The sequence below is a fragment of the Rhipicephalus microplus genome, chromosome 5 (assembly GCF_043290135.1).
Source record: "Rhipicephalus microplus isolate Deutch F79 chromosome 5, USDA_Rmic, whole genome shotgun sequence".
In the NCBI taxonomy this organism is placed as follows: Eukaryota; Metazoa; Arthropoda; class Arachnida; order Ixodida; family Ixodidae; genus Rhipicephalus; species Rhipicephalus microplus.
In genome coordinates, this window is record NC_134704.1 from 216,624,490 (window position 1) to 216,650,250 (window position 25,761).

At 43.3% G+C, this 25,761-nt stretch overlaps 1 protein-coding gene across 12 annotated transcripts in view; it reads left to right on the top strand.

Annotated features, from left to right (window-relative positions):
* Positions 1-25,761, top strand: part of LOC119173521 (complement factor B) — a 1,265,978-nt gene that overhangs the window by 323,522 nt on the left and 916,695 nt on the right. For 9 of the 12 annotated variants that reach the window (XM_037424323.2, XM_075896490.1, XM_037424324.2 and 6 more), the window contains 2 exons: positions 17,002-17,190; positions 23,924-24,112. The exons of 2 other annotated variants lie outside the window; for them this stretch is intronic. In XM_037424323.2, the coding sequence (XP_037280220.2) occupies positions 17,002-17,190; positions 23,924-24,112 (378 nt within the window). The remainder of the gene's footprint in view (positions 1-17,001; positions 17,191-23,923; positions 24,113-25,761) is intronic. One more of the 12 variants, XM_075896489.1, reaches the window with a different exon arrangement.

Here is a 25,761-nt window from a genome sequence, read left to right on the forward strand (position 1 = left end):
ATCACGCCAGTGTGCACTGGCTCCTACGATGCCTTAGACCGGCTGTGGTAAAAAATGTGAAGATTCCTGAACATCTCAAAAAAATCTGAAGAAATATTTCAACCTCCTTGCCCTTTTGTGGGCACAAATCGCTCAAAGCCAAGGTCGGTGTCCTTGACGTCATTAGCGAAAACCACCTAAACACCTGATCTAAAAACCAAGCCGTTGCAAAAGCTTCCTCGCCAATTTCTTTTCTGCGCAACCAGAAGCCGCAGAGCAGCAGAGATACTATGGTCCAACAAGGCATAAGCTGTGCCAACATTCATTTTGTCGAAGTGGCTTGGGTTTAGATGTTTCTGCTTTAAAGGCGGGGCAAGCCGGAAGGTGGATTGTTCGTCAATTTTGCACAGCTGCTCCACATACTTGAAGCTGACCTGAAAGGAAAATGGGTCATTATGGTTAAATTTGCTCATTATGTAATCATACTCACACATGAATTCACCATATTATAAAAAAATTCAGGAAAGCGGCACATAACAATTTGTAGCTCATTTGAAACTCAGTAAAAGATTGCATAAACGAAACAATTTCTCTGCCAATGTTTACGTGTGTTTTCAGGTTTTCACCATTTCAGACTAACCAGCAACGTTCACAAGTAAGTTTAGAAATTCATATGACTTTAAAATCTTATATTGTAGGCTCTTCCGAGTTGTGGCTGGCAGCTTACTAGTATCCCTTAGGGCTGAAAGTTCTGTATTCACCTTTTTTTTCTTTACCTATTGTGCATTTATTTCAAGCAAAAAAGCTCATAAGGAAGCTAAGGACTGCACTGAAGGATAGAAAAAAAGTGTATGGATAACGTTTACAAATGCGAAGAGTAGTGCAAGTAGTATCCACTAACTGAAGAGAGTAGATGCTTGTAAACCAGATAACAGAGGCAGTTTCAATTTGTGACATGAAGTTGAGCAAGCTATGCTTCCAGTAGATAACAAGTCATTGATGATTATAAAAGAAGGGTGCAGTCAATAGGAGAGGATTGGAGGTGATGAAATGAGGAAATATGCAGGTATAAAATATAACCATATAATGCAACATGGGGCTATCGGAATGTGCCGATATATTTTGGTGTGTCTTGTTGACAGTTTGAAAAGCGTAAAGCATTAAACCTGAATAAATAAGGACAGTGTGTGCTTTGTTTGGCTTTCACATTCGTTTTTTATGCACTAAGTTGTATTTGATCGTGGCAGAGCCCCTTGTGCAGGCATTCTGGCAGGGTTAATTGGCAATTGCAAGCAAAAACAATCATACAGTAGGTTGCCCTCCCAGCAAAAGAAAACTGTAAAAAGTACGAGAAGCAAGTAGCTGTTCTTTCACGCCTGTTCCAGCAAGATATTGAAAGCCTGAAGATCCCAATAGCTGAAACGTCTCTAATTTCTCTCGTCTGTGATTTTCTACCAACGGTATAGTAAAAGGAGAGTGAACTCTAGAAACGTGTTCCCATATGGAATGTTCTTTTGGCTGCACTTTTAACATCTCTCATTCCGATCAACTTACAGGCCGTTATGTGAAATGTTGTATTGTTATTCATGTAATTCAGGTAACCTCTCTCCTCGGAGGAAGGTGTGTCATCTACAAAATACTATGCGACTTGAAAATAACTGCACTCCTGTTCATGCACCAGAAACGCAGACAAAAAATAATGTGGGACAGATTTATTATAGCTACAAATACACTGCTTCTTTTACAAAATCAGCGGCATAAATTGGTCACAAAGGCACACAGCTGCACACACAGTTTACGCATGTCCGCCCACTAACATTCCAGATCTCTCGTGAATTATTTTTTCAAACAGCTTAATTATTTGACAGAACTGAGGAATTGATAAACTGCGCGTTCGCAAATAATACGAGCCTTGCACGGCGCCCTTTAGATTCCGATATGAATCGTGATGATGATGATGATGACGGTATGTGGGGTTTAGCGTCCCGAAACTGCCATGTGATTATGAGAGACGTCGTAATTGAAGGCTCCGGAAATTTCGACCACCTGGGGTACTTTAACGTGCACCAAAATCTGAGCACACTGGCCTACATCATTTCTACCTCTATCAGAAATGCAGCTGCCACAGCCGGGATTCGAACCCGCTCCCTGCGGGTCGGCAACCGAGTACCTTAGCCACTAGACCACCACGGCGGGGCTTCGATAGGAATCAGGTTTCTTTATCCGCACTGGGACGCAGAGGGGAGCTGATCACAGTAAATAAATTCGACCTTGAACGGGATTGAATGTGGTCGTGCGGCCCGTTTTAAAGAGAACGAGAAATTGCCATGGCACTAGTGTTTAGCACCTACAGCTGCACGACTACGGCCCCATATAGCTTATACGCCTGCAACCGCAACACTCCGACCTGCCCACATAAGCGGCTGCTGTCGTACACCTCCGATACTTAAATACGAGAAGCCGTGTCGTAATAATACTTTGATATGACCAAAATCAGTCTGCATACAAGCGAGCATTGTATATATCTTCTTTCTTGTACACTTACACAATCAATCTCAGAACGCCAACGGCACGCGAACACCGACCGCACAAACCACAAACAGGACGATCTCGCGCCAACATAACCTCATGATCCACCCAATGCCCAAGTACATAGCATTTATTCCAAATGCATCAAGTGGGTGTACCACGGTTATCAGCCCGGGACCTTGCGAACGGAGCAAATGACGGAAAACAAGCCTTTTAATATGCCACGAAGAGCGTTCGACAGCATCGCAACCATCGCCGCAGATGTCATATACAGCTACGGCGCTTACCGGTCATAACAATTGTTAAGTTCATAACAATCGATACTCCTGAATCACTTGTGGTATCCCCTTGCAGAAACACATGAAAAGTATTACAGTTGCATCGATCGAAACACAATATTCAAGCGGAGAAGTTTGGTCTTCTCAACGCTCGCTAGCAATGCGGCGAACGTCCCGGAAGGGAAATGGCCGCCGCCGCTCAATGTTGTCCGCATGCAGTCTACCTTTGTAGTGCTCTGAAATTTTTTCACTGACTATACGCAAGATCAGGCTGCAGTGCCGCTAGTTCTCGCGAGTGCTATTCGGCCCATCCTCCTCCGCTGGGGGCGATACGGAGCTTTGAAACATGGTTTATTTTAGTAACGATGTTCCAGAGTTACAAGTGTGGATAAGGGAACCTTTCCATCGATCTTTGTAAAACTTCATGCGTGAGTGTAACTTATTTATTTATGTGTGATGAGTCTGTGCCGTTTTTATGCATGCTTGTTATATCAGAGGGTGGCCTTACGAAAAAAAAAGTCATCTGAAAGGGAGCGAATCGAGCATGACGGAAGCCGACCGAGCGCACGGGCTTACGTGAAATGGGGTAGAGAGAGAAGGTAGTGGATATACAGGTTGTAGCTTCTGGGGAATAGAGAGAGGATGGAGAGGTCGACCGAACAGCAGCGTAAAGGTGGAGAGGGGAAGAGAGAGTAGGCGTATGCGCAGGGAAGCGCGGACGCCACAGACTTAGGCTCCCTCATAACTTGACTCGCATCTAAAATCAGGCCCACTATAGATGACGTGGCCCGATGTATGCAGTAAAGTTTCCTGGACTTGGGGAAGCTCTTTAGGTGGCGTTGATGGATATCTCTAATCTTTCAGCATTGTCGCCATCGGGAAACACGCATTGCCTGCGTCGCAGGCAGCGTCATAATCTGCAACAAGTGGTGGAATAAAAGGGCGCTCATTATATACAGGTGGACGCCAGTGCCAACGGGTGTGGCCACAGGAACAATGTCACCCTAACGGGAATAGTTAATCGCTTCAAACAGCTTTTCTCTGTGCAGGTGAAATTATTTATTTACAATTCACTGTTTCCCTAGTATTGTAACTTCTCTGCACTTGTCTGGGGCACAACGACATTTGCTAACCTGCAAAAATACCTACAATAAAAAAATATCATTTGGATTACTTCTATGGTGCCTCGGTTGACAGGAAGTTTTATGGCTTAGTTATTGATCGTGGCATTATTACCATTCAACAGCTGTATAACTACAGACTTAGAGTCTGTTTCAAATTTAAGATTAAAGCAATACTTTTTAGCAAACAATTTAGGGGGCTTAAGAGAGTTTGCTTGCTTAGAAAATAAAAAAATAAAACTACACTCTAAAAAAAGAGCGAGTAAAAAGGGTGTCTTTTTGTCCCACAACAATTATCTTCATCTATATTGCGTTCCATCCTTGCGCAATCGCTACGCGCCTGGTGCATTCCGGTCGCGATCGATATTCCCTTTATCAGGGTTACATTGCATTCTCGATAGGAAAATGGCCAGCGCCGAGTTTTCAGGAAAGGAAGCGCACGCAGGCCTGATGACGAATATTGTTGTGGGACAAAAAGTCACCCTTTTTACTCGATATTTTTTAGAGTGTATGCGACACAAAAAGGGCAGATATGAATGATAACGCCCATGCGTTTAAACTCTTTCATGCTGCGCTTGAGTCATACCTTGCCTGCCCTTTTCAATTACAACACATTACCGAATTTTCACCTGTTTTGTTGTGCATCAGACAACTTACACTTGAAATTTCTGAATGCTATTTGCTACAAGTGTGCGTATAATCATTTCTATTATTTTGATTATTTTATTATTATTATTATTATTTGCGCTTGTTACTTTTTTCTATTTCAAGTGTTCGTTTACAAATGATGTATTGTTTTTTACAATGATGAAACTTTTCTTTTTTTTTACATTACATGTAAATGAAAGTGTCGCTGTGTCCCCTGAGGCCTTGTAAGCTGGGGCGGCAGGCACGTTAAGATATCAAAAGATTTTTATGCTGTGCTTCTCTGTCTGTATGTATTGGACACAAATAAAATTTATGACAAGTGTGCTATAAGGAGTGGAAGCAGAAGCTTTGAATTTGTATATGGTATCGCAGCTTCACTTTGTTAATCTGCACCCGAGCATCGGGAGAAAGTAGATGAGAAAAAGTGTCTAGGCCACGGAGAGTGCAATAGGTGAAGTTGCGGCAACGAGAACGAGAGTAACGGCGACTGCTTCAAGTGGCGCCATTGGTGGCGGGCTCGTCAGGAGACGACTTGCATAAATGGCGGGCTGCTATATGACAAAAGAGTGCTGTAGCACTAGCATAACGGGCATCCAAGTGATTCCCATCGCGCTTGCCGAAATGATGACGCCCTGTCACGTCGCAAGTTTGGTGATTTTAGAAACTAAAAAAAGCATATTGTCATGGTGTCGTGACGTGGACAAATGGAGCACATTGCGAGCCGAATAATAAACAGTTTATTTTGGGAGAACCAGTGCCCAGTAAACAGAAAGTTGGATTACAGTAGAAGTCTTGCACTGATAGCGGGGAACGGATCATCGGCCGTCGATCAACTCACAAGCGGCGAAGCGTGTTGGGATTTATACCCTTGCCATTAAATGTTCTTGTGCTACCGCTACCGGTGACGTTGGTTTCATAATAATCTGGAACGTTCCTGAAGCGGGCGTAATCTTTACTAAACGATCTACCAAAGCCTCGAAGCTTCTCGAACATCGTGGCTGCGGTTGCGCTGAACGTATTGTAACGGGGGGGATAACAAAACTTGAGGAAAGGAACGTGGTATTGTCCCCCTCTGAAAAATATTGGCATTTCCCACGTGCAAAGGGCATCGATCATTACGATGCCCTTTGCACGAATGATAAATGTTGATATGTGACTTTGAAATCAGCACAACGTTAAGAGGTGGAGGTAAATAATGCCGTACTTGACTTCCGTGTCATGATTATCATGTTAGGGTGTGTCACGTGATACGTTACACGTCACGTGATTTGATTCATGTAACGTGATACCAAACTAAGTACATGCGGAGCTAGTGAATCGGCCGCAAGCACACTACGAACGTGATATGTTCTTAAACGACACGCGTGTCACGATTATCATGCATTTTAGCAGTCATATACTTCGTCAATTATTGACGTAACTTAACACCGAGTTTGGTATATGTGGAGCTAGCAAAACTGCCGCGAGCTCGTAATGAAGGGCCGAATACACTCCAATGTAGCGTTTAGGCGCGCGCACGCTGGGCACAGCGACAGTACGTTAGCAAAATGCGAGCACTCCATAGTCTGACGCCAGGCGCGACCAGCGTTCGTCGGCACGAACCGATGGCAACCAGCGCGATATGCGTCATGCTGCAGTTCGCGCTAATGCGTTAGCAAGACGGCACTGCGTCTCCCTCTTTTCGTGCTGAAGGGACGCCAGACGCTCTAAAACGCGCATGCGCCAAAGCAACGCAGCGCGGCACACCACTGCGAGTATATGGCAGGACCGGCACCTGGCATGGCAACGCCAGCATGACGCGACGAAATGAACGCCAGTGAGCACGTGCACCGCGTCACATCGAAATATATTGGTGTATTGACTGTGGCATGTAGTCACGTATCATGTTCTCGCGTGACACGCATCTCATGTTTACCACGTTCGCACCAGCCGCATGCCTCCGTGATTCATTGGCGTCATGTAATACCAAATTTGGCAATCGTGAAGTTAGCGAAACGGCCGCGAGCGCATCATGAGCATAGCTTGTAGCCATGTTGTTACATCACACGCATCTCATTTTCATCAAGTTTGCACCAGTCACATACCTTCATCATCCATTCACGTACTGTAATACCAATTTTGGTATATATGACGCTAGCGAAACGGCCGCGAGCCCATCATGAGCGCGGAATATAGTCATGTTGTTATAAGACGAGCATATAGTGAGTTTCATGTCAGGGTCTGTCGCTCGTGTTCACCGTGGAATCATGCCATACCGAGCCAGTTTTGTAACATGCCATGTGAACAAAACCAACACAAGAGCTGCAGGGCCATAAAAAGTAAATCATGATAATAGTGACATACAAGTCACAATTTTCATGTTATGACTAGTTAAATAAGTTCTTCATACAGTCATATTGTGCCGTACCAAGCTTGGTATCGATACCATTATCCAAACGACCAGGAGAGCTAGTGTCTTGGACGGCTAGATAGATAGATAGATAGATAGATAGATAGATAGATAGATAGATAGATAGATAGATAGATAGATAGATAGATAGATAGATAGATAGATAGATAGATAGATAGATAGATAGATAGATAGATAGATAGATAGATACGCTCAAAGTCGCGGAACTTCGCTAAGAGATGCTTCGCCTTTAAAAGGCATCGTCCCGATTTCTTAGCAAAAGACAATAAGCTATAAGTGCAGCAGCAACAACAACAAAATACAGTCCTCAGGTTCGCGCATGCAATGGCTTGAGGCACACGACATGGACGACTTCAGGTCGAGTGCGGCACCGTTGAGAGTTCTTACTGCTGTAGGAAACAGCCTAATATCCTTGCAGTCCTGTAAGGCGTCCTCGTCTGTTATCGTCGTCGCAGAGGTGTTATGTCCTCCTACCTCGGGTGCGTCGCCATCATCGATGTGTCGCGCAGTTTATGAATACCTTTTCAAATAAACTGTTGTGGAGGTGTAGGATTAATAAATACGAAGCATTTCTTAGCGGACTTCGGCGACATTAAGCATATCTATCTATCTATCTATCTATCTATCTATCTATCTATCTATCTATCTATCTATCTATCTATCTATCTATCTATCTATCTATCTATCTATCTATCTATCTATCTATCTATCTATCTATCTATCTATCTATCTATCTAACTATCTATCTATCAATCTATCTATCTATCTATCTATCTATCTATCTATCTATCTATCTATCTATCTAGCAAGCAGTCACCATTAAACTATCGCCCATTTTAATTAACGTCTCAACATGTAAATTTTTAGAACAGATAATTTTTAAGCATATCATGACGTTTCTTGAAAATAATAACATCCTAAGTATTGCCCAGCATGGTTTCCGTCAAGGGTTTAGTACAACAACCCAGCTTGTAGAATTTTTTAATGACATTTTGAACCCTCTAGACTCTGGTTACCAAATGGATGCAATTTTCATCGACTTTGCAGAAGCATTCGACACTGTTACACATTCTAAACTTCAGCACAAACTTCACGCTGTTCTTAATAATTATTCCTTAGTTGACTGGATTGCTAGCTTTTTAAACAACCGTTCTCAGTTTGTTTCTTTCAATTCCTCAAACTTGTTTGTTATGAATGTTTCATCCGGAGTGTCCCAGGGTTCAGTCCTGGGACCACTTTTGTTCTCAGTGTACATAAATGATTTGCCCAATTATGTGTCTGCGAAAATCCGCCTTTACGCTGATGTCTGTGTCCTATATAACGTAAATAATACCAATGATAACCACAATTTCCTTAATGAGTGTTTTGCCCAATTTCGCAGATGGTGTGACACATGGCAAATGAACATAAACTTCACTAATACAGTTGTTCTTTCCTTCTGTAAATGCAGCTCCGTTTCGTTGTTCGATTACTCCTTCAATGGCTCCTCTCTATCACGTGTGTCCGAATATAAGTACCTAGGCCTCATCTTCACACCCAATATGTCTTGGTTTAAAAATATCGAATACTCTTGCAATAAAGCTTCAAAGAAAGTGGGCTACCTAAATTGTACAATAAAAGATGCTCCACCCGAAACAAAGTTGCTAACGTATAAATCACTCTTCCGTTCTCTCCTCGAGTATGCCTGCCCCGTTTGGAACCCTCATAAAAAATCGGACATCAGCACACTAGAATCCGTTCAGAAGAAAGCCATCCGTTTCATTTTCCGCCTTTACGACTGGAATTTCTCACCCTCCTCTCAACTTGCTATGCTAGGTCTGCAAACCCTGTCTGAGCGACGCGAGCTCGAATGCCTAACGTTGATGCTTATTCTTGTTAATACCCCACGCTACACTTTAACTGACGAATATCTGTCTCCTGATAAACTGAAACCCACAAGGAATAGCCACAAACTCAACCTGACACCATTCCATCCACGTACTAACCTATTTAAATTCAGCTTTTTTCCGCACACTGTAGAAAAATGGAATGAATTGCCTGGGTCAACTAGATCATTGCCTTTAGAAGATTTCTTGCATGAATGTATTGATTCGCAATTTGTTTATTAAGAGTTGTAATTCCTTGCATGAAAGTATTCATTCGGAATTTGTTTATTAAGAGTTCTATTCCTGTTTGTTAAGAGTTGTATTCTTGTGTATGTTGAGGTATAGCAAACCCACTCCCGCGAAAGCCCAATTCGGGCTGCAGTATGTAAAAATAAATAAATAAATAAATAAATCTATCTATCTATCTATCTAGCCACTTAGGTTTGGGAGCTCTCGTGGTCCCCCCCTTAACTTGGCGTGAGCCAAAATCAGCATGGGAGGGTAAGATGGTTTGAAGAATAAGACGCGCTGATCGTGACATGAATAATGTCACAATCGCGTTGCGTACGTCATCACGCACTTCCCACCAGAAAGTTGCACATACTCACGGGCGAGTATGTGGCACTGGTAAGTGTGTATGTGCCACAGGTGACTGACACTTAGTCTCTACTCAGGAACGACGAGAACACACATGGGCAATTTTCACGCGTGAGCGTTAAGGAATACCCGACATCGGTAGCGTCGACCCAACAAAGGCATTGAATGTATGTCAGTGTTAAGAAAAACCTGACAGGCAGCGTTGGCCACCCGAAGAATACCAATAATAAATTTCAGGGTTCCAACATGAATCGAACCCAAGCATTTTGCGTGGCAGTCAAGCATTCTACCACAGAGCTACACCAGGTTTCGGAACAGCTCTTCAAACAGACGCTAATCGTCATGAAACGTCAATAGTGGTTGCCGTACTGCCTACACAATTTCATGAACATTTCATATGTTCTCCTGTCATACAGCCGTCACGTCAGGTTAACGTCAATTGCGGTGAGGTGCCATGCGCTCAAATTCATTCAAGTAGCAGTGTCAAGGGCCGGCACCTTCACGAGCATCAGCCCTAGATATCAGTTTCTGGTGTTGCCAAAACACATTTCCAGCTGACATCGTTCTGCAAGTGGAAAACTGGTTACATAAACATCCGCAGCTCTTCAACCTATGTGTCTGCGTGCAATATTTGTACATATATTACGCGTCGTTTTATGACGTGTCGCTCAAAGAAAAAAAAAGAAAGAAATGCAACACGGTCACGTTGCCTCCACGTGCTTCGTTCGCATAAAGTTGATTCACAGGTACGTGTAATCTGCCAAATTTTTGTTCCCGATCTTAACCCATGATATTAAAACAATACACTAGCCACTGGCGTTTAAACTAATCGCAATATGTCATTTTTAAAAGCGAAGCACTTTTTAGCGAACTTCGGCGACTCTGAGCGTATCTATCTATCTATCTATCTATCTATCTATCTATCTATCTATCTATCTATCTATCTATCTATGTATGTATCTATCTATCTATTTATCTCTTTATCTATCTATCTATCTATCTATCTATCTATCCATCTATCTATCTATCTATCTATCTATCTATCTATCTATCTATCTAGCCGCCTAAGACAATTAGCTCTCCTGGCCGTTTCGATAATGGTATCGATACCAAACTTGGTATAAGATAACATGATTATATGAAGATCATATCTGACTAGCCATAACATGAGAATAATATGTATGTCATGAATGTCATGATTTACATTTCATGATCCTGCAGCTCTTGCAGTGGTTTCGTTCACATGGCATGTTGCAAAACTGGTATGGCATGACATTGTTTGGCGAACACAAGCGACCGAGCCTAACATGAAAATCGTGACATGCGTGTCAGATAACATGACTACATGCCATGCTCATGATGCGCTCGCGGCCGTTTCAGTAGCGTCACATATCCTAAATGTGGTATTACAGTACGTGAACAGATGACGAAGGCATGTGACTGGTGCAAACATGACAATTATGAGATGCGTGTCATCTAACAACGCGACTACATGCCACGCTTATGATCCGCTGGCGGCAGTTTCGCTAGTTTCACTTATACCAAACTTAAATTAAGAGACGTGAACGGACGACATAAGTAAATGACACATCCAAACACGGTAATCACGACATGCCTGTCATGTAACAACATGACTACAAGCTACACTGATGATGCGCTCGCGGCCGCTTCGCTAGCTTCATATATGCCAAATTTAGTATTACGTGACGCCAATGGATGACGAACGTATGTGACTGGTGCAAACATGTAAATCATGAGATGGATGTCATGTGATAACATGACTACACGCCACAGTTGTGGCGCGAATGCATTTTGTCGTGACGCGTTGCGCGTGCTCGCCGGCTTCATTTTGCCATACCAGGCGCCGGTCCTGCCATATACTCGCAGGCGCGCGCCTCGCTGCCTTGCTTTGACGCATGCGCATCTCAGCACGTCAGCGTCCCTCCGTCACGAAAAGTGGGAGACGTAGTGTTGTCTGGGTAATGCATCGGCGCGAAATGCAGCATGTCGCATTTTGCGCTGCATGGTTGCCGTCGGGCCGCGCTGACGGACGCTGGTCGCGCCTGGGGTCAGACTAGGGAGGGCTCGCGTTTTGCTATCGTAGCGTCGCAGTGCCCAGCGTGCGTGCACGTCAACGCTACATGGGAGTATATTGGACCCTTCATGATGCGCTCGCAGCTATTTTTGCTAGCTCCACATATACCAAATTTGGTGTTACGCGACATGAATGGATGACGAAATATATGACTGGTGCAAATATGATAATTCTGACACGCGTGTCATGTAAGCACATGACAACATACCACGCTCATAGCGTGCTCGCGGCTGTTTCACTAGCTCCACATATACTAAATTTGTTATCACGCGACGTGAATAGGTTGTGAAGGAAAACGACACATCCAAACATGATAATCATGTCGCGGAAGTCATGTATGGCATAATTTACCTCCACCTCGTAACATTGTGGTCATTTTAAAGTGACATATCAATATTCCTCATTCTTGCTTCACATATCATCGATTCCCACTGTACGTGGGATCTGCTAAGGGGTTTTCTTACTAAGAAAGGTTTACTCACTATTTGAAAAGGATGTCAGTAGTGTTTGGTTCGTTCAAGCGTTTAATTTGGTTATACCACTACTAGATTCGTATTGAATTTTCTTCCGAAAATCTCTACTCGCGAACGCCTTCCTTGCACGCGTCTTGTAGTATGACAGTGCACGTGCTGCCAACGCTTTATCGCTTTACAGGCATGCATAGCGGTGACGGAGGAAAAAAAAAACAAAGACGCCAGTTGGAGGCAGGCTTTTATAGGCAGGACATACAAGTAGATTTCGAAATGTATTTGACCTAGAGTGAATACACTGTCAACTGCGTCCTTCTCATCTAATAATAGCGTGGCCTCTTCTCCTTATGTAAACGGAATCGCTTCGGGTGTTTATAGAGTGACACTACAGCAATATTCATTTGCAAGTCTATGGAGGCGCTTCTACACATAGCTTGCTTTTCATTTCGCATCGCTTTCATAATAAGTACTGGTGACACTCACTACAAGTAGCCTACAATATGACGGAGTGAATGCAAGCTGAGCCTATATTGTGCGGCCGATCAAGTGACTTGCGTGACGTAAGCACCCAACTGCTCCGACACCGGCTCTTTGAGCTGCAACAAAGGCTTACCGAGCTATCACATGGACCCACTTAGACGATATATTTGGACCGTCATCTTTAATTTTTTTACTGCATATCTGCGTCGAATTTGATGCAAACGGAGTGACGAGTCTTTCGGCAGCGTCGACACTGGCGTGCGCACAGCGTTTCCGTAGCACCTTGGTAGCACCAGATACTTGACAGCGCCGTCTTAACATTCATTGTAGGTGGTTTATCAGTACGTGTGTGGGCGTTAACTTTGTTCTCGCCTTCGCCGTGGCATCTGCATCAAGTGGGTCCACGCCCGACACACGAAGCAGGCGCAGCCATGTTTGCTGACAAAATAACGCACGAACCAATGAGCACGCCGCCTCCGAGAGCCTTGTAAGAGCACCTGGGGCAGTTCATTGTGGGGGTGTCTATTTGGTCACCTATCCAAGCTCGTGGACCGCCCACCAAAGCTCGCCAAGCATCCTTTGACTCAAGATCGCTGTTTGGGCTGCGGAAATTGTTTCTTTTTTCTTTGTAGTCACTGAGATGCGCTTGTAACAACTCTTCACCAACTTTTTTTTTCATCCATTTTGCTGTCGTACGTCAGCCACCACGTTTGCACCTGCCTTGCGTTTGTGAAGGAGGTATACTTCTTGGTGGTGCCTCACGAGTGAAGTTGCCAGAATCAATTTCCGGTGCAGTTGTGTTTCAATTCGTGTGGTGGAGTCTGTGGCGGTAGCTATGGTAAAGCCCCTTGATCTTGGAAAAGTAACGATACTCTCTTCCACGCGTGCATTTCCTTTTCTATTCTCCTCTTCTGCCGGCTGTACACGCGGCGCAATGTTTCGCTGGCACTCCCGCAGGCGCGCCACAAAGTTCAATGAAGGAGAAGCTTTTATGGGGAGTTCTACGATGTTTTTGCCGCTTGATAACACGCTGCACGTTTGTATCTGATGTAGTTTCGCTTGTGGAGTGTCCGTCTGTATTCGATTTTTTTTAGGGGGGGGGGGGGGGGGGATTGTACGCCAGTATACGGCAGGCGCTTACAGCATCACATATTCTAATGACTTCGTAAATGACGGATTGTTTAGTACATCTTCGTAAATGATAGATTGTTTAGTACGCCGAGGAGATGTTTGTACATCTCCTCGGCGTGAAATTAGCTTTGAGCAGTGCTCTCCAATCTGAAGAAGGCCTTTGAGCATTGTCAATACAATTAGGTCTCACGAACAAAGACTCATCTACCACAAAAACAAAAATAAAAGATAATGAATAATTAGAACTGTGTTTTGACGTTGTTGTCAAAGAAACTTGTGATCGGGTTACCTGTGAGAGGAGAAACGTTGTACCAGAAAGGTCATCATAATCTGCGTGTCGATAGCGACCGAGAACTCCTATTCGGACTGACTGATCCAGTCAAAAGTGCCTATGAGGCAGTATAAAATATAATTTTCTTAATTTGTGAATAAAAGATATGCTCATGGAGGTGTGGGTGAAATGATTGCGGCCACAGACTCGAAGAAAATGGCTTACTTTCGCTATCACTGTTGCTATAGCTTTTTTCTACTTGACCCTCTGTATTTCTTTCATTTTCTGATGAACTGCACCTCTTTTATAATTTTCATGTGTTAATTCTCCATCCCTCGCCAAAAAAACAAAAACAAAATAAATACTCTTTAGAAACAAACGCCAATCAGTGTCCACTCTATTCATCCATTCATTTGTTTTCTCCAACAAATATTCTCGTAAACTAATCATAATAGTCACAAAAAGCGCGTTCGAGAAGCTGTGTCATCCCACGTAGTTGTTTGCAGCGAAAGTATGTTACAGTTGTGCATTTTCGACAAATGCTGGGGTGCGTGCGAGGTGATGGCGTACAAACTGAATATTGTCTTGGTTTTATTTATTTATTTATTTAGACATACAGCAGACGACAATGTTGTTCTAGGCTGGATGGGCATAAAAAACATAAGGTGATTTGTAACAGCAAAAAAATATCTATAGATACAAACACTGACAGAGGTCACATCTGTGAAACAGCAACAAAATTTCCAACACATTTGAACACTGTAATCACCAAGTGGATAACTTTCCAGTGAGATAGCAAACTTATCAGTCTAAAAATTACATAAGGTAGTTAAGTCAACTAATTAACTGCTCTGGGAAAATAACTGTCTTTGTAAGCATACTTCGTGCAAATATGGGTGCCAAGGGTCACTCATGTTTATGGCAGTTATTCCTAGCAGTGGCTCGCTGAACGCAACAAAGTGTATTTAAGGCAACTTTCTCTGACATAATTTTCTATAAAAATGCTGAACGATTCGACTTTCTTCTTGTTTCTAACAAAGGAATTTAGTATCTTGATGACAACTCCAGATTGAAGATATGCACAAATAGCCGAGAAAAAATCACAGCATATCTACGAGGTGAATGATGACGAGTAGAGCGAAGCGTGTGGACAGACGGCTACATAGATGCATGGACGCATGCACGCACCGACGCACATTTCATCCCACTCATCATCATTCACTCCGTGGATATGCTATAACCCCGTTTTTATTGACATCCAATGCGATGCAAATGGCTATACTACGACGACTGCAACGAAACGGCACATAAGACGCACGGCGCAAGGAGCTTCGCCCTCCAAAGCACTTATGTTGATGAGCACGCCGAAACACTATTTTAAATGCAGCATTCGGCGGTGCTTTGATACGAGCAATAGGAAAGGTGCCTTGCCTCGCAATAACACTGTTCTTTGTCCGAACGAAGTTTTCTCGGTCGGTAATGTGCAGCCACTGCTGCTTGCGCAAGCCACCGCGTTTACCTTGGGATATCATAAAAAGTGCGCAACCATTTATACTGAGGCTGTCGCAGTCATAGGCGAAACAGCACGGCATAGCGCCCACAAAAAGCACAGAAAAGAAAGCGCGGTACGTTTGTTACGCGGAGCGCTGGCGAAAAATGACGCGAGCGAAAAAGAAAAGCACAAGCAAAGTGCAAGATCAACGTGTTTCTAAGGGCAACCGCGAAGGAGACCAATCATCGCACAGAGGCCACGGCGGAGAGCGGGAGAAACTCGGAAAGGGCGAGGAAGGAGTGAGGAGGTCACGAGGGCGGCAGCGAGTACAGTGGATGGCGGTACTTCCCAAGATCAAGGGGTTTTAAGCCATAGCAGTGTGAGACACCAAATAGAGATTCGTGCACCGCTGACGCACGGACAATGCCGAATCGTGGACAATGTAGACATACAATCACTTTAGCACGGGTCCAAACCTCATATCAGACAGCGGGCCGCAGTCGCACAACTTAGTGTCGCAAAGGCCGAGTTAAGAAAGAATGTGATCTCAGAATTATTGTCAGCAAACGCTAAGAGTGAAAATTTATTCTTTTTGATATCGCTTATACGGGTCAGTCTGAAGATTTGGAACGGGGATTTCATCGTACATTTCACTACCGACCAGTCAATAAGTAAACCCCGGCAATAAATAAAACCCGGATTCTGAAATACTGTGTGTGTTTCATGGTTATTCCGCCTGAAAACGTGATGGCCACACGAAGTCCTCCACAAAATCATTGCTTTAGATCAGTCATGCCTCTGTAGCGCTCGAACGTACTTATGAGAATCGACGCAAAATATACGACGAATATAAAGATGTGCGTGTTTGAGACTCGTGCACTACAGTGATCACGGTTTAGTCTATCGACTTGGACAACATCTGCGAACGTGATAATCCGTGTGCGTGCGTCGGGGCATTTTCCGCCTCCCACTCTCGTAAGCAGCAATGTAGGAGAAAACCTTTGCTCTCGATATTAAGTGTTCTTATCTCCTTCCGGCACTAATTAGGATTTCCTCTTTGCAAATGCACAGAACTCGTTAAAGTGATTGCAAGCCACTCCGTGCTTCCTTCCAAGAAGAAAATGAAAGAATGTGTGGTTTTGTGAGGATTAGGAATTATAGTGAACTAGCTTTTAATGAATGCCTCATTATTTTGCAAATATCCATCTTCCACGCTCGCATGGAAAAAATCAAATATTAGGTCCAATTGCGCGCACACTTTTTTATTGCATTCATTTCGGGTAAAAAGGAAAAGGCTCTTGACGTCGGCCCTGTAACATGGCACGTCGAGTAATTGCCGGACATGGTAGAGTCTGCATGCAGCGACGTGGATCTTAGCATCATTACGCAGCACAATGAACCAGAATGAGCGCAGTTGCCCGCTCAGGATGACTGCACAAATGTTCACACTGTGTGTCAAGCTGTAAGGAGGAACACGTGGTTCGTAACATTCTTCCAAATCGAATGAGTACAACTGTCAATATTGTCACTGAATGTGTAGCTACGTTCTGAATGTTTAGCTACATGCCAAAATTATTTGTTAGCACGGGCTAAAATCATTTTAACACATGCAATGATGGTTTTTATTTTATGCAGCGGACAAATATTGCAATGATTTCCACGTGGTGAACGGTGATGTCGTTGGCGAAAGATCTGGAGGCGAGTACTTCACCCCTGGAGACAGTGCTTTCGTCACCTGTGCGCCAGGATACCGCGTCAGCGGAACAGATCAGCTGTATTGTGAAGACGAGGGCTTTTGGGCCGACGACGTGCCCACTTGTGTTGGTGAGATCGCAATCTTTTGCGCGGTTTGAAACGCTCGATATTTAGACAGCTTCTCGTCACATTGTAAATTACCAGTTACCCGGCTTTTTTACGTAGCAGTCAGCAAGAATCGCGCAGGGCGCTTTTTGTATAACCTAGAGGGAAAAGGAATGCGAGGGCTGTGTGGCTGTCCAGCGCTGGCACATCCGGCTTTGTGATGTGGCACAACCACCTTTGATTACAAAGACAGTTGTGAGCTTCAGCTAATGTGAGCTTTAGCGTTTCGTAGTGCTTTAGCAAATGTTTCGGAGTGCGCTTGCACCACCTCTACAGTATAGTGTAGCGTGTTTCATGCGGTTGTAGCAGAATGTACAGACATAATAACAAACTCGCGCAGCTCTCATTGTGCATCGCGTAAACTTATGTCATCGATGCCACACATAATGATGAGTGCATCAACGTAAATAAAGGCCATTTGCGACTCTTCTTGGCTAGCCATATGTACGTTATGACACAAAGCAACATTTTGAGCAATGTTTTTTTTTCTAAGCACACCATTCATTAGAACTAACAGACAAAATGGCAAATAGGTGGTGCTAATTCTATTTGTAATTTTTATGATGTTTACTTGAACGAAGTCAAGTAGACGAAAAGATCACTTGCCGCTGGCACCCACCATACTTGCTTTCTTGGATCAATACGTCTGAGGCTATGCCAACTGGGCTACAGTTGCAGTCATCGCATACCGCCTTAAGGTCTCCAGTATGCCAGAATGAGACTCTCGCTGTGAATAAACGAAAAAAGGAGAGAGATGTATTAATTCATAGCGAGCGTCATGTACGCGTTCGGGGATCCTATCTGGTTACTTATTGTAGGATATATGCACAAAGATCGGACAAAGACAAGAAAAAAAAACGAAGTTCGCAGGAAGAGCGTAAACCATCAACTGATTTATTCATTTTGGTAACAGCTTGACGTACACTTCCTAAACGTCCCCAGGACAAAGGGTTGAAGGGAGAATGCAAAACTTATTCTACACTCGCAAGTCAAGCACACCTTGGCAGGAAATTGGCCTCTGTCTTACATATATAAAGCAAAGTGTAGCTTCCGAAATCACTACCCGTCTCTTTATCACTTCATTTAAAAAGGCTTATGTTAGTCCCTGCCATAGTTTGGTGCAGCCCTTTCTTAAAATTCTTATCTTGTTGGGCAAAGACTCGTATGCTATACATGTACTGCAAGGAGCATTAAGAACTGTCAAGTAATGATTCTGGGAGCGTTAATTCAAGCAGCTCTTCTCTTGTCTAACTTTGGGACTTCCACAATTAGGCGTTATTTTGATTACCACTATCGTGGCGCTTTTATTAGCTTCCTGCATGTCTTATTTTACAAGCATGCTTGGGAATTCCTTTCCGACAATATTTCGGCGTAATCTGGCAAGCTTTCTGGTTGCCAAAAAACCACGTCAATGCCACGCCTCTTTGCTTGTTTTTCGTGTTGTGACTGACATTGAGCACATACGGCACAACAATGAATTTTTTTTTTGGTGGGCACTTGGTGCTACCTGCCTCTCTATCCTCAACCAAGCACTCTACCCATAACGCCACACCGGAATCAATGGGGTTACGCAGACTCTGACCGAAAACGTACATCAACTTACATAAGGTAGATGTATTTTGTCGCAACTCTGCTGTGTACGCTGCAGTGTACGCTGCAGAAGGAAAAACTTGGCTGATTTCCATACAGGAATTGGTATACATGAAGGAGCCATACTGAAGGTACTATAATCTGTGAACGAATCTTCACTCAGGTTGTTGAGCCTTTATTGTGCACTGTTTCAGCAACAGCGATTCATTTTGAAGCCGCGTCAAGAACGACAAGCATCTCGCAATTTGCAGCACACATCTGAAGCACAAAGCACGCACGAAATGAGCATACACCGAACGACAGCTGACTAACATCTGGTAGAACTCGACACATAAGAGCACGCTGTTCAGGAACAAAGACGCATGAAACCAACGCACAAGTATACACAGGGCAAGCACGAAGAACTGCCACAATTCTTCGATCGTCATTTTTCAGCATCTCGCTCTTCTCGTGAACGTAGCCACGGCACCGAGCAAAATTAACTTCTTTCTCTCCTGAATTGCGAGTCTGATTAGCTCGCGCGTAAGAAAAGGCGATGCTCTATTTAGGCTATTACGACCTATTGTGCAGGCGGCACTTAGTGGAGGCAATAACCTTGAGAACGAGCCATCTCGCTACTGATAACGAAAACGCGTTAAATTCTCGAAGCTCTGAGAACTGCCGCACGATGTAAATGGCTTGCGAATCTGTAGCTTGCTGGTTCAAGTCGCGTGACATAATCTTGCCTTCTCGTTTTTTTTTCGTTACCATGCGTTCATGTATAGTTTACAATGTCATATCCGTGACGGGAGTACGTGAGCGGAGCTGTGGAGAACGGTGGCATAAAACATTTTGTGTTATAACACCACAGCATCAACAACAATGAGAAACAATTGGAGGCATTACTGTTCCACTCGGCCTTTGAGGATCATCATCAGCTGGTCCAGTGGGCAGAGATGATGGCGAGAGCAAGCGAGGCATGCCATAAGGGTCCCATCGTTTACAATGCCCCGCGTTACGCAAAAGAAAAGTTTTTCTCTCTCTCTTTCTTGGTGTGGGCACGACCTCTTCCTTCACTTATCTCCTTAAGAAAACTGTCAGGTTTTGCTTTGACTACCCTAAATGAGAAACCGCTAGAAGCCTGCTTACTTGACTCTCAAAGCTGTCGTGCTTTATATCCATACACAATTTGGTTAGCGCGAATGAAATGAACGAATGCATAGTCACCCTCCTTGCAATTTTTTATTGCGTGAAATCAGATGGCGTAAAGCCCTTTTTTGTGGTCATGGAGCACATTTCCAGCACATATGCCGTACGCCTATTTGCAAGGTATTATTTAAAAATTGTAAGGGATCGCTAAACGAGATCTCGTGGATAAATTTGAAACACTCCCCATGAGCCCTGAAAGGGTGTTGATACTGCTGACTGAATCCGTGCGAGGGAGGTCACTCCATCAGCATTGAAAAAACAGTATTGAAAGTAAAGTATTGAAGCTTTGTCGACGTATAGGAAGGTCTTATATACCACTGCTTCAAAAACGCCAACTCCCTGGAGTGGTAAAATGTGCCTAAGTATGTCCCGTAGGACCAGGGCAAGAATCTTTCCAATATACTTGTGTTGAAGGTAGTAATCATCATGGAAACATTGAAGGTAGCTTTGAAGTATAATTTTATCGAAGCCACGAATCTCACTACCGACCCTCCTGCAGTTTTCTTAAACGCCATCGCACCATTAAATTTATTGGAGTTTCTTACGGCTTCAAAAAGTTCACTGCGAGGTACCGAATATATTAAGTCCTGAAAAACAAAGGATGAGACATAACCTGCACGTACACTGGATTTGAAGAAGCCAACCACTTCACTAGAGTTTTTTTTTTTTGTAGTGATTGGGTCATAAATATGCTGGACACTCAAATGCTTCTTGACAAACGGGCTAATTGGGGACTACCAGAACACCTTTTCACTGAAAATTATGCCAAACGGAACCGAGTCATCACGGGTCTTTGCATTGAATAAAACATTGAGCACCCTTTTTTTGGCACTGCGTAACTTAACTTGCAAGATGGCTCAGTTTTAGGTTCTTGCACATTGCAGCGACTCTGCGTTTTACTCTAGTTCCACTAGGTCTCACATGCACAAAATTCTTGGTGGTGCTTTCGTGGACGTTCTTGTTTAAGTCTTCTTTCAGAACTACAAATTATCCATTCTTATGAGCCTATCAGGTGCAGACTGATATTCTTGAGAAAACTAAGGACACTTCTGGTCGGATTCTTGGAAATCTTGGTAGGCTTCATGTTCCAAGATTTTAAAAGACTTCTACGCTTTCTAGAAGGCATATTTTACGCCTCTCTTATTTGGCCTGGCTTGAAATGCTGCAGTTGCCCGCTAGTAGGTCATAAGCTGGTCTTCAAGGTTCGCAACTGCACTTCGGTCTTTTGCCAATAGTCCAGGTAGCTTTTTAGGGCAGAGCCACATTTTGCAGGACTACAAAGCCTCTAGGCCCTTTGTTCTGGCCTCTTACTTTGCTATATCCGAGGACTTGTAAGGTGCCTTGACCACCAAAAGTGACCGATCTTTACTCATAGCAGATCATCAACAAATCTTGTATCCTACGAACCTAGTGTCGCAATTTTTTTCCTTTAGTATTTACAGACACACATCAATGTCCAATGCTTGGTTCGTGGAAACCAGACATCGCAGTTATATCTCCAGGAATGAGTGTCTTTCGTGGACAGAAAGCGATCCACCTGGCGCAACATGTTGACCTAACGAGGAGGTTCACAAAAGTATTGCTTCGCAAAGGTTTTGAAGACAGATTCATAAAACGGGCATTTAGGCTGATACTATCTTATAACTTTTTGTTGGTTGAGTTCGTGCATCTCTTATGGCAACATATGTACGCAGAATTCAGACGACCACTGAAAAAATGTAGTACAGAGAAAGAACGCCCAACATCAACTCTTTTATTTGTTATTGGAAAAGCCTGATATAAGCTTCTTCGAACATCACAAAAAAGACTTGAAGGAGATAAAAAAAAGAACTGATGCACACCTCATGTCAAGCACATCTGTGCTAAAAATTGCCCTCTGACTTGTAGAGGTAAACCAAAGAGTCGCTTTCACAATAACCACCTTTCTCGTTATTAATAAAACCTTCGAATAGTTGCCACCTTCCTTTGAGCTGCTGTTTTCTTAAATCTGTACCTTTCAGACCAAACGCTCACATCAAGTACGCACCGCAATAAACGAGTGCGTCAAGGAGCATGGCTTGTTGGCTCTAAATAAAAGGCGCACTTTCCCGCTCATGGCGGTGCGTACTTAAGATCACAGTTCGGCAAAACTGGCGAGCCTCAGTAAGACTCGAATTTTCAAAAATATCTTGCGCTTTGGCCTTACTCTGCGTCAGACTAAAAAAACTATTTTTTAAGCTTAACTCACTCAAACTCACACTCTCAAACATTTTCTTCAACGAGCCTCACTTAGACTCAGACGTACCAAAATATTACTCGCCCGGAATCATCCAGGCTCACAGTTTTATCTGCGTCTTATTGAGTCCAAGCGAGATGACTCATGAGTAAGTTCACTAACCCATGCTTGGAATGCCAGCCGCTGCTCAAAAAGGCAAATATTTTAGAAAACAGCAGCGCAAAGCAAGGCCGGAAACCTTGGGATACCTTATTTTCGAAAGGAAGGGTTGTGATTTCGTAAGAGACCTTTTGGCTAACCTAGGCAAGACAAAGGAAATTTTCTGGACAGGTTTACCTAAAATATAGGGTGCATAGGTATTTTCGCGTTCCCTCTTTAAGACTTTTTCCTGCAGTGTGACGTTTAGAAAGCTTATATTAGGCTTTTTTCTTGAACAAATAAACCAGTTGATAGTTTGCGCTCTTTCTGATGACTTAGTTTTTTCCGTGTTTGTCCGATCTTGCTCGCACATTTTACAATAAGCAGTGCACCGACTCGCCAAACAAAAAGTTTTCCAAGAAATGGTAAGCGAAGTTGTTCAATTGTTCGGCTGTCACGCCATCCGTTCACCACGGAGCCCAACCCAAGCCACTAAGATAACTGGAAGTACCTAGAAAAGGAAAACAGACAGGGAGCACAAAAAGGGAGAGAGACTGGCGAACATGTGCAGAGAAAGAGCGAGAAAGACAGAAAAAAGCTACTGCCAATTTCTCCCAGGTGGGCCAGGTCAGGGGCCGTGAAAGTGTATCTCGGGAATTAACAAAATATTACCTGTTGGATCAAGCTCCAGGATCTCCTTTTTGTGGCCACAACCTTGTAATTCATAGCTAATTGTTGACCCTTCCCCCATTGGTAAGAGTTCGTGAGGACGCCGCTCACTAAACGATGGCTCGCACAAACGCCTTTGCGGAGAACCAGTCCTTCAAAGAAATGTATAATCTAGACATTAGGGGCTCGAAATTTAGTTGAAATAGTCTGCATTTTTGATCAATATCATGAGTGGATCTTTTTGACACTTTGGAGGCTTAGCTGCACATTGGATTCAGTGAAACTGCAAACAAATTAAACGTGTCGCTGGCTTCAATACCTCACCAAACTTTGTTGATCAGTTTTGACGTGAGGTCGCATTTCATTGTAACGAATGACAGGCTACTGCTCCTGAAGGTTAAATTTCATTTTGTATAGTAACAGTTTGTTTAAAAGCAGTTGTTGCCATAGTTAAGAGACATTTCGAGTTTAGGGTAACTTAGGCCATCTTGCATAGCAACCCGGCTGGTGAGTTCATCAAAGTGATCAGGACAAAAGTGGCAACTGTAAAAAAGAACACGTCTTTCATTACAAGATTGGTACGTGAGTTGGGGCCTCGCCACAACTAAATGAACTAAGCATAAAAAATGAGCCCAGAGCTGAGCGCTTCACGCCTAAATAACATGGTACCGTGGCTTGCTGCAGAGACACTGGTTGAAGGTAAAGCTTCAGTCGAAAAGGATGCCGCCCCTGAAATGCACTAATGCAATACATTCTTGTTTGTATATTGCTACGTAACCGTCAGAGAAGTGTCCCGTTTATTGTTATTTTTGATAGAGTGCCACTATCGTTTTTACCAAGGCTTCGAAAATTGTAAGTAGTTATTCAAATGCAAAAAATTGCAATATTTCCTTGCAGAGACTAACTGCACTCGGTTTAAGCCGGCTCAACACCTTATTGTCGATGAGTTCCTGAATGACAACCGAACCTCATTTCCCGAGGGGACAGCCATAAATTTCCAGTGCGACGTGGGTTTCCTCCTTGAAGGCGTCTTCAGCTCTACGTGTAGAAATGGTGCCTGGTTTGGAAGGATGCCCAAATGCGACGGTAAGGATCGTTTGCGGCTGCAGAATTATGTAGCATATATTTTGGCAGTGCAGCAAAATTATTGAGGTACATGGCACTTCAACTAAATCCTAAATCCTAAATCCTAAGTCAATACCCAACCAAACTTAATTTATTGCAGGATGGAACATCAGTTATATAAAAAAGAACAAAAAACTTCTAACAAGTGATGACACCATTGATTCTTAAAGTTTTGTGACTTTATATGTCTTGTATTTGTGTACACCTTGTTCCAGTGACCTGTGATTGTTTATTAAATTTTGTAATGACAAGTTTGAGTTATACATAACTTCTTTCTTTTAAAAATTTCTGATCGCTACGTTCGTAGGTTTCCCCTTCTGTACACAAGCGTGCCCAGTCATATCGTTTTTTAATAAATGTGCATTTCTCTCGATATTGTGGTAAAAATCAATGTTTAATTTCTTTCTTCTGTTATGGCTCAATATGAGTACACATTTGTTGTACATATAACACTTTAACACAACTGTGTTTATATCTTTGGTCACTTACAAATTTCTTTATTCCTGTAAACATTCTGGGTGATTATGTGCCATTGTATTCTGTACGACAATTGCTTGTGTGTGTGTCTATGCTTTTGCAGATAGGGTGGCGTGACCTAGCCAGGTGTTTATTTAGCCTTTAGTAGTGTCCCCTAAGCCAAAGCGCAATAATTTGCCTTGAATAGAATGAAATAAAACTCCCAGAGTGTTTACATACATTGTAAGTAGAAATCCAGTAAAGTGTCTAACTATACACTGTACACGGTACACTGTCAAGTACACTGCGTAACTGAAGCCCTAACTGACCGTCTTTCTTGTGGTAATATTGATAATATATTTACAAGAGGCAAACTTACGCGTTTATTTCACTGAGTTATGAACGTTCCCAAATTTGGTCATAAACTTGTGTTCACTTTTTATCACTTTAGGCGTCTTTTTGCATAAAAACATCGCAAATGCAAGTTGTTTGGCAAGCTAGCAATATTTTAAAGAAAAACCTGCCTAGTGAGAAATTTTCTGCTGTATACCAGAAGATTGACTGAAAAAAAAACAATCTCGAGCTGACAAGTTTGTTAAACATATTGTAAGAATTCATTAGACTTCATCTTCCTTATCTGTAAATATTGATCATCAGTCTTCGCGTCATTCCTCTTGGTCATCGGCACCATTTCGCAGTTGCTTGAATAAATCGTCGGCTGAACCATGGTATTTCGAGTGGTGAAGGTGCTTTCTGATCTCTTCGACCTCTCTTCATTCAAAGCCAGCTCTTGAAGTTCCGTTCAAGACGTCACTTACGCCAGCAGAGCACCATGGCGCAAGAGCAAGCCTAACCGAACCACCCGCCGGCCCCACTACCCACCACTAACCCCAGCCTGGTCGACAACCTCCCTCGGTGGCCTCTAATCTTCTCCGATCTGCCTGGCGAAGATACCGAAGACTGGCTTGACAACTATGACCGCGTAGGTGTTTACAACAACTGGAACGAGACATCAAAATTAGTACGCGTCCAGTATTACGTCTCTCATGTGTTCATGACCCCGTTGTTAAATCATGAGAGAAAGTTCCGCAATTGGTCTTTCAAAGACCAGCTGCGACGTATTTTCGCTACACCAACCGTCCGTTCAAAAGTTG